Below are 10275 nucleotides of genomic sequence, written 5' to 3'. Positions count from 1 at the left end.
TTTTTTTTTTTTTTTTTTTTTTTTTTTTTTGGTACCGGGGATCGAACTAGGGTCCTTGCGATTGCAAGGCAGGCCGCGGAACCACTGAGCTATATCCCTGGCCCTACCTTGTTTTTGATAACCTTGACAGTTTTGAGTTTTGGTCAGGTATTTTAATTTGGGTGTGTCTGCTGTTTTACTCTAGTGCTATGGTTTTTTGGGAGGATGACCCTAAGGTGAAGTGCTATTCTCATTACATCAAGTGTGCATGCAATCAATGTGACTTATCATTGATGATGTTAACCTTGATCAGAGGTACTATAGTAATGTTTGACTGGCTCCTTCAGCCTAAAGTTACTTTTTCTTCCTCATATGAGTCAGCTAATTTTCATAGACTTGAGTTTTAGAGTTTGACATAGGGTCTTGCTATGTGGCCCTGGCTTGTCATAAACTCCCAGATTCAAGTGACTGGCTTCATGTCAGCCTCTTGGGTAGCTGAGAATTTGGGCACATGCCACTATGTGTGGTGTACAGAACTGAGCTTTTTCTTTTAGCCTAATCAGATCATGCAGTCTAACTTGTCAGCTCACACTCTGATACTCTGAGACAATTAGAAGACAGGGCAAAAGAACATGGCCTAGGGCAGTGGTGGTGAACCTACAGCATGTTTGCCTTAGCAGCTCTTTGTATCACTGAAAGCTCTAAAGGGTTCACCAACATTGGCCTAGGGCAAACCTTTTATTTTTAGAACAAACTGCAACTCAAAGCACAGGATCTCATATTACTGTACTAGTTTCCTATTGCTGCTATAACAAATTACCACAAACTTAATAGCTTAAAATACAGAGAGATGTGGAGCTAAAAAATAAGGACCAGCAAGTCTGCATATTAAAGTGCCCCCTACCAGGTCCCAAATGCCTGCAGTCAGCTTACACTTCTATTTATCTGACAGCTATCTAGGTTAGAATATACAATAAGTCACACTTAGCTAAAACCAAGGTGTCAGCAAGGTTGCCTGGAGGTGCTACAGCTATAGGACAGATGACTTCCTGGACTTTTCCAGCATCTTGCAGCTGCTGCATTCCTTGGTTTGTGGTCCCCCTTGATCTTCAAAGACAGCAATGGCTGATCAACTCTTTCTCACAGTTCATCGCTTTTCCACATTTAAGGACCCTTATACTAGACCCATATGAATAATCCCCTCATCCCAAGATCCTTAATCACACCCTTGGTAACAAAGGTTCTGGGGATTGGCATATAGACATTTTTTTGGGAGGTATTGTTTTGCCTACCGTGGTACCCAATAGTTTTATCTCTACAAAGGAGCGCATCTCTCAAACAGCTGACCCTCATAAGCACACTTATTTTTCCTTGAAAACAGCCTTTGGAATACTGTGTAAATTATAAAGATGATTATAATATGGTTATTGTAACATGATTCTTTCTCTTACCATGCATCCAAACATAGGTATAAGGAATTAATAAAGAAATTTTTACTAAGAAAAACATGAGAAGGCAATTTAATCACCTGATCCTCTGCTCTCACAGTCAGAGTGTCCTGGTTAAGAAGATGTGTTACTCGCTTGACATCAAGTTGTAGAAATTCATCGGTTTTGTAAACTTCAGTAAAATGCTGATGAATAAAGTCATCTGCTGTTGCTTTCAATTCAGGACAATCCAGACACTCTGCAAGCACACTTATACCTAAACACAGAAAGAAAAGAACACAAAATTGCTTTTAGAAAAACCAAATATGCATTAAAGATAAAGCAAGACTTCAGAGAAGTTGAATAATCTGGATCCTTTTCTGTTCCAAAAATTTGTCTATTTTTCTGTGTGTATGGGAGGGTAGCAGGGATCAAACTCAGCCTACTGCCAGGTAGGTACAGTGACACTGAGCTAAATCCCAGGTCCCACAATTTGTCTATTCTTATGGAAATACTAGACTTCTGTTTACTAGTTTTGATATTGTGTAATGCAAGCCCCCCTCAATGTTTTTCAAACATTTCTTGGCCACTGTTACACATTTTCTCTTGCAAATACATTTTGAAATAAGCATTAGCTTTAAAAATCCGGATACACTTTTAATTAGGATTACAGAGAACTTCTGGACTCCTATAGGGACGTTTTTTGACTTTTTTTTTTAACTTTACAATGCGCAGAAGCTCCGTTTAAGAACATAATATATGTGAGTATGGTGGTGCATGTCTGTAATCCCAGCACTTTGGGAAACTAAGGCAGGAAGAAGTTCGAACTCAGCCTAGGTGACTTAGTGAGAACTTGTCTCAAAATAAAAAATAGAAGAGCTAGAAATTTAGCTCAGTGCAAAGGTCCTGGGTTTAATCCCTAGTAATATATACAACACACACACACACACACACACACAAACAGATGTGATATATATAAAATTTACTAAGACATACATTCATATTTAGATTTTAAAATGATCTTCAATGTGAATACATAATTCGCTTCATCTAAGTCCTGTATCAGTGGTGGTGAAACTATGGTATGCATACCACAGTGGACTATTTTTATCAACTCAAAGCTCTAAAAGGCTCACCATCACTGCCTGATATATTTCCCACTCAGCCTTTCCCTAGTTATTTTACGTTTGGGAGGAAGTTTTGCCCCTAATTGGCTACTTATGTTCCATATGAACAGTCTGCAAAGTACTGTCCATGGGCCAAATCTTCAGCCTTCATTATGTTTTTTTCCTAGGCCCAGCAGTTAAGACTTTTTTTCAATATTTTAAAATGGCTGTCAAAAACAACAAAACATAACAAATCAGGAAGTGAAGACAGGAATGAGGAAAAGGTTAAAATAAGACAAGGATCACATGTGGCCCACAAAGCCTAAATTTTTACTATGTAGCCCTTTACAGAAAAACCTTGGCAACTCTTCTATATAAAACTAATTATTTTTGTACATGACATTGTAGCAGACCACTTTTCTAAGTATAAAAGCTGGCTTTAATGTTTCACATTTGTATTATTTTATTTATTTTGGTACTGGGGATTGAACTCAGGCCATTGCGCTTGCCAGGCAGGTGCAGTGCCACTGAGCTAAATCCCGGCCCTATTACTTAATTTTTAAAAACATCAAAACAGGTAATGAGCCAAGTATGAAGATGCAATTCCAGTACTCTTGGGAGGCTGAGGCAGAAGGATCACAAGTTTGAGGCCAAACAGGCAACTAAGCTGGATTTTCTCTCAAAAAATAAATAAAGGGCTGGGTATGTAACTCAAGTGTGAAGGCCCCCAATTCAATCCCGGTATCATTAGAAAAAGAAAAAAAGGGAGGGGTAATAAAATTATAAAAGTGCCTTCAACATCCGTTTCTATGATTCTGCGTATTTGTTTCCTCTACAGAAAATTTACTTGTTAGTAAATTATGAGATTTCTTGACATTGATGCGTTCAAAACATATAACATTTCTGAGTAAACCAAGTATTATTTTAATTAATGAGCTTTATGTTTTGAGAGTGGTTCTAGGTTTACTGTAGGTAGTACAATTGGGGGAATGGGACCATACCCTATCCACTCACCTAAACTCAGGCAATGCCCCAAAGCCAAGGCATTCAACCTTTGTCCTAGGGAGAAGAAACAAGAATAACAAAGTTCCTTGGCACTTTTGACATTCCTAAAATTTTAGTCCAGACGCCTGAGTGCTAGACCAGCCATGCATATAGTGCCCACACCACTTTTTTCCTTCTTACCTGGGCCATTTTCCTTTCCATTGGCATGAGAATTGCTAGTTTTAAGCATTAATTTCACCCTTTAAACTTTATTAAACTTTGCTGCTTTTTCCATACTATTATATACAACATCTAGTTCTTTGTTACTGCATACAAGAATATGGAAACCAGTCCAGGAACCATGTTACCCATGGTAACATCTTGGTGAACCAGCCAGGAAATAAAAAAGTGGCATGGAGACCATGGACACTTTGACTCTGACAAAGGCTTTCCATTTCTTTCTTTTCTTTCTCCCTGTCTTAAATCCTAATGTTTTTCTGACTTTAGTTATCAGAGAGGCAGGAAGTGCAGGGTAGAGGAGCCTACAGTGTACCCATCACCATGTGTTGGGGGGAGGGGAAGCATGTGGTCTCCATGTTTCTGCAGCCAGTAAGACAAGCTCACAGGTCTTTGGGAAGAGCGCTGATCCAGCCTGTCTCAGCTATGTACCACAACATTCCAGGTTCCTAGGGTTGCTTCTCGAACCCCACCTCTAGTTTTCTTTCTGGGGCCTTTTGGGGTTGCTTCTTTAATACTAGCTGTCTTCTGCTCTCCAACCTACTTGGTTCCATTATTATGATGATAATTTTGGCCTCATTTATTTTCCTAAAATTATGTATAACCTGTGGCTATTAAATGATTTTTCATTGTGAAGCTTTAATTTACCAGGAAATTCATGTTCTTTTGTGGCATTAGCTAGCAAAAATGTAGGGAGCTGGTGACAAAAGGCGTAGTAGAGAAGGGTGAGTGTCTAAACAGAATCTCAAGTTTTAAAGCTAGGTCCTACCTGAGCTACTGGCAGCAGTAAAGTCCTAAATCCCAACTCTCTTAGGCTAACTGCAGCTGAGATAACCCTCCCAAGTTTGATTCTTTTTCTCTAGGGACATGTCCTATCCCCAGTTCTTAAGACTGCCACCCAACAATTCCTCACTCATTAGACTTTCCTCGGCCCCTTTGCAAGTGAGCAAACTCTACCTGCCTTACTTTCCCAGATAATGGGGCACAGTTAAAGATTAGTTGTTGTGCCAGGGATGTAGCTCAGTGGAAACATGCCTATCCCTGGTATGGGGGATAGGGGTGCACGACTGGTTGTCAAACGCACTCACCTCTGTCAGCCAGGGTCCCCAAGAGGCACCTATGCAGGAAAACTTTCACATGGAGGTTTCTCAGCAGGGAAATGCTTACTACTCTTCCTTAGACAAGCATACTGTGATGTCAGGTGATTTTATAACTGGCTAGAGGTACCCAGCCAATAGGGCATTCCAGTTCTGGACCTCCATCTGGGAGACAGGTTGTGGCCAAAGGAGAAGATTCAAAGGTCCAAAGGAAGTGGCACTAGTTCCCATGTGAGGCTAGAGACGTCTAGCAACTGAATCCCAAGGAGTTCAGCTTTTCCAGAGGACACTGCAGCTCAACAGGTCAGGGCCTGACTCAGGATGCCCTGTAAGGTTCCTTGTGGGGACTGATGCAGGGAATGCTCTGTAAGGTTCCCATGACTTAAACCCAAGGAGTTAGGCTTTTCCAGGATGTCCTGGAGGACAGGTCAGGAACTGACTTAGGACATGACCATAAGGTTCCCATGACTTAATTCTTACTCTTCCTGCCCACCAACCCATCATGGGTTCCACCTGACTCCCTAGAGTTGGAGAAAATGGTCAGAGGTGCCTTGTGACCAAACTTTCATGGCCCTCTACCAACGCCCCCCTCAATAGCTGATGCTGCTGATGACTTCCTCTTGTCAGCAACACCCCGCATACAGCAACATAAATGATCTATTCCTTGGAAGCTTTGTAGAATTAACCTATAACATCATCAAGCCTGGAAGCATTAATTGGGAACACATTTTTACCTTCTGCATTCTTTGAGGTAACTGGTTTCCAGATGTTTGCCTTTGAAGACAATTTTAATCATTCTCTTTTGCTTTTCTCTCTATAATTCCAATTTTTTTTTTTTTTTTTTTTGGTACTGGGGATCGAACTTGGGTCCTTGCGCTTGCAAGGCAGGCCACGGAACCACTGAGCTAAATCCCTGGCCCATATAATTCCAATTTTTGATGTTGTCTTTTGATCTTTCTTGACAGACTTACTAAGTTTGTGGCTATTTTATACAGTTCTTTGAAGGAGCTTGTCTTTTGACCAAGTCTATTACTTTTACTTTTTTACTTCATTATTTATGTCTTAAAGAATATTTTTACAAACATGTACTAATAAAACTTCAATTTAAAAAATATTTAATCATTGTTTGAATTTTTTCTCTACTTCTTTGAGTAGAATCCTTAAACAAGAAACAATAAAAATAAATGCATTTCTTTGAAAAAACATTTTACGACTATGTATTTCTACTAAAATATTTTGATTACATTTCAAAACTTGATTATTGTGTATTTATCATATTTTTCTATTAGCCTGTAAATTCATTTAAAATATGCTTTTATATATATTTTTCTAAAAAATAATTCTCTAGTTAAATTTCCAAGTGCTGAAAAAGGGCTGGAGGAAATGGGTATCTTTATGTGGTTAATTCTAGTTTTGTTCTACTTTAACTAAGGGTTAGGGCCCGTGTCTCTTCTTTTTTAATTCCTCCAGATTTTCTAATTGTAAACACTCCAAGGGATTTGTAAAACAGTTTTTTGGGCCACAGGGTAACAGTCTGTGAAATTTAAACAAGTTTGTGTTATTCACATATTTATACTTTTTCTAATTTTTTAGAAATTATTTTTGAAATACTTTTTCAAATTTTTGAAATTTCTGTGCAATTCTACTAGTTACCCATTAGCTTGAAATTCATTTCCTTTCTGTTTAAAACTAGTAAGGTCAGTTCATTTTGCTTGTATTTTAGGAATCTAACCAGTATATCCTAATCTTGAGCTCTTTACTTCTTTGGCTTTAATACTTTCCTCAGTACTTTTCTCAAAAGGGAAATAGGCGATTATATATTGTTTCTTTACACTATGACAAATATGCTTCAGAATATAATTATTTCCTCCTCTATCATTTACAAATCTCATGCTATTACATTCTGCAGATTTTTATTTCTTGCAATTCTATGGGTCAAGCAGTGGTTCTTCTGATCTGGGCTAGCTTGGCTAATCTGTTTTCAGCCGGTTGTTTGGTCAGAGCTGGATGTTCTGGAATGGTCTTGTTCACCTATCTGGTGGATCTCATGAATGTCAGCTATCCCAAATGGTCTCTACTTTCTTTTCATGGCTGTAAAAGGGTTCTCAGGGACAAAAGAGGGCAAGTCTCTTTTTCAATCCTATGTTCAGATTAAATTTGCTAACATCTGCCCTGCCCCACAGGTTAAAACCACCAAACCACACAGCCACACTCATATTACAAGGAGGAAATAACAGGCTTGCCTTTTTTTTCCCTGTTTCCCAGTGCTGGGTACTGAACCCAGGCCATGCACGCGTCTCTGATCCCTAGTCCCCAGAGTTCATCTCTTGATAGGAGGAACTAAAGTCATGGTGAAAAGGGGTATAGGTATAGGGATGGAAATAATTTATGGCCTTTTTGTTGTAGTCTTTTCTTATGTTATGATTTATTGTGGTAAAATACACATAATATAAAATTTACCATTGGTAACATCTAGTACATTCACAAAACTGTGCCACCATCATCACTATTTCATTCCAGAACACTTTCATTACCCCAGTTAAAATTTTTCATTATCCGAAGATTAAAAATATCCCTAAGATATGTCTAAGGGAATAAAATCTTAGTTTAATAAGCAGGCTTGGAACTCAGTGTAACTAAATCTGAAAGCCAACTTTTCTTTAGGATGTATTTGAGAGGGTAAGAACTGTTTATCCATTTGATTAAATTTTTTAAAAAATAGAAGATCATGTTTTCTCTCTCTCAAATACATCCTTTTCTATTTTTAAGTTCCCTACGACTAAAAAGGCCATTTCTTACATTAAATTAGCCCTCAGAAGCTATTCATTTTGGCTGCATTGACTTTTTATTCCCCAAACTACTGGACTTCCCCAAACTTTAGTCTTTTGTTCAGATAAATTCAGTCAGCTTCTATGAGTTCCACTAGCAATTGTGGAAGTCAATTTGCTGGGAATTTCTGGGCAAGAGAAAATTGAAAGGTAGTGAAAATTAAGATAGGAGTTTTCCAACTGGCCTTTGGGGCTACACAAAAAGCAGGTAGAAGCAGTTTCACAGTTCTTCAGGCAATGCACTTGGCTCAACTACTCTGAGATGCTGTATTTATCCTAGGCCTAGCCACAGGACCATACTCCTTTCTTGGCTGCTGAGCTATCATCCTCCCTTGCCCAGTGTAAACAATGACGACAGAAAGTATCCAGAGGCAAAACTCCAGAATATTCTCAGAAGCCCAAAGCCTAAGGTGGGCTCAGCACAAACTTATTCCAGGCTGTGTACTATACTTTATCCCATCACATCTACTCTCTGTTTTTTATCCACTTTTCTTTGTAGATTAGTTCAGTAGGAAATTTAGAGTGCTAGGGAATTGGGAAAATATACATAACCCATCATCTTCCAAAAATTTCTTTAAAATTATTCCTTCCTTTATATACATTGTATGAGAATATTTATGAAGGGAAAATCAAATATCTGAAATATAAAGCTTAGTGATGAACCCCAAACTACAGCCCAGAGAGACAAAGTCACCTCCCAGATTGTCTCAGTTACCTAGATGGGGTAAAGGACTGGCCTTCAAGGACCTCATACACTCAGAGAAGGGGCTTTTGAAAGAGGAATGGACAATGGGGGCACTACAGCTGACTTGCTGTTAGGAAGTGGGACCTGGCTGGAAGAGGTGGCCATTGGAAGCACGACCTGGAAAGATGTTCCTATTTCCCTCTCTGGATCCTGCCTTTGCTCTCTGCTTCACAGAACATGAGGGGCTTTCCTCCACTGAGGCCCCTCCACCATGCTATTTTCTTATTTAAACACACTGAACATAGACTGAAAGTTTTAAAGCTGTGAGCCAAATTAAACCTCTATGTAGCCTGTGTGGCTGGGGATTGGGTCCCAGCAACAAGAAAGTGACTAAGATGTATGGTGATGTTTCACAAAGTTGACCCATGGCTACCTTTTAAAATTACTTCAGTATGTTCACATGCATAGCTGTCCCATCTAGTCCAATTCCTTTTCTGAATACTAGAAAAAGTCTCATTTTTACCCTTTTGGCTGTTTAATTCTTCTCTGAAATTCTTTCCTTCCTTTTCACTGCCTTCCAAGTTCTCTCTCTCTGTGCTCAAAAGTGAGAGTGTGCACAGGACAGAGTACAGCATGCAAAGCAGAGGGACAGGAGGCTCGCAAAGTTCTCAAGTTTCTCTAGGTCCCTTGGATCAGCCTGTGCCTCTGTGTCAACACTCCTCAACTTGCCGTTGGGTAAAAAATCTTAGCCTTGACTAGATCCCCAGGCCTCTCTTATTTCCTTGATTCCACTTTTCTTTCCTCCTTGCTTTTCTAGTGTTCCAATCTTCTTCCCTTTTCTTTAAGCCCTGTAAGAGTAGGAAAATGTAATTACAAAGATCTGGATGTTCATTCATTGCCATTAAGGATCATCTCACAGTGGAAAGAGTACCACACTTCAGAAAATTCTGACAGACTTTCCCTGCGTCTCTCATCATCACATAAAACATACTTAGTTTATTAATAGCTTCAAAATGGAGGTCTATATCATTTCCTTGATTACCATCTTAATTTATAACCAAGAATTATGTTTTCTAGTGCAAAATAGCATATTTGATAATGTGGAAAGGCAGCCAAGTACAGTATGATTTGATTATGTGAATTCTAATCCCAGCTCCTTCATGTGCTGGAGGTATTACATGACCGTAGGCAGGTACATATATGACCTCAGGCTTTTTTTTTAAATTAGCAACAGACCTTAGCATATCACAAGTACTTGGATAAAAGCATGTTTATCATACAACATATCATCAATAGATGCAATCTGTATGTCTTCCCCTTGATACATAAAAACTCATTTAAAAGGCCATTCTACATTTTGAAGAATGTTGATACAATATTTATTGCATTTGATGCTGCCCAGGCAAATATAAATCTAAGTCACTCTTAAAAGTTACTCCTAGAAAATGTTCTAGTGGACAAAGTCTTTAAGATTAAGTGAGGATATTTATCTCCATGTTTTTTTTTTTAAATAAACAATGAGGATTTTTAAAAAGTACCAGAAAGTTGATATTTCTTACCAAGACAATTTGAAGCATCAACTTGTTCTTTCAAAAAATCAACACACATTTTCTTCACAGGTTCAATCTGATACTGGTTTGCTGCATCTAACAAAGACTGAACGTTGTTGCTATTCACAGAAATTCTGCAAATAAATTAAAGTGAATTTTAATGTCCTCAAATTTTTATTATTTAAAAAATTATTGTAGATGGGCTGGGGATTTAGCTCAGTGGTTCGGTGGCCTGTCTTGCAAGCGCAAGGACACGAGTTCAATCCCCAGTACCCGAAAAAAAAAAAAAAAATTATTGTAGAATGTACTCTCACATGGTACAAGACTCTCCAATTCCATCCTTGTAGTGTTTTGCTCTGAAGAATCTGCAGCACACCAATTT

At 38.6% G+C, this 10275-nt stretch overlaps 1 protein-coding gene across 3 annotated transcripts in view; it reads right to left on the bottom strand.

Moving 5' to 3' along the window:
- Positions 1–10275, bottom strand: part of Klhl7 (kelch like family member 7) — a 59051-nt gene that overhangs the window by 29122 nt on the left and 19654 nt on the right. For 2 of the 3 annotated variants that reach the window (XM_033757196.1, XM_033757197.1), the window contains 3 exons: positions 9903–10027; positions 3527–3571; positions 1508–1683 (listed from right to left, as the gene is read on the bottom strand). In XM_033757196.1, coding sequence (XP_033613087.1) covers positions 1508–1683; positions 3527–3571; positions 9903–10027 — 346 coding nt within the window. The remainder of the gene's footprint in view (positions 1–1507; positions 1684–3526; positions 3572–9902; positions 10028–10275) is intronic. The other variant, XM_010641110.3, reaches the window with a different exon arrangement.

The sequence above is a fragment of the Fukomys damarensis genome, unplaced genomic scaffold (assembly GCF_012274545.1).
Source record: "Fukomys damarensis isolate Sample0158 unplaced genomic scaffold, DMR_v1.0_HiC HiC_scaffold_4, whole genome shotgun sequence".
Lineage (NCBI taxonomy): Eukaryota > Metazoa > Chordata > Mammalia > Rodentia > Bathyergidae > Fukomys > Fukomys damarensis.
The sequence above is the reverse complement of the archived record's forward strand: the minus strand, read 5'-3'. Positions and strand labels throughout refer to the sequence as shown.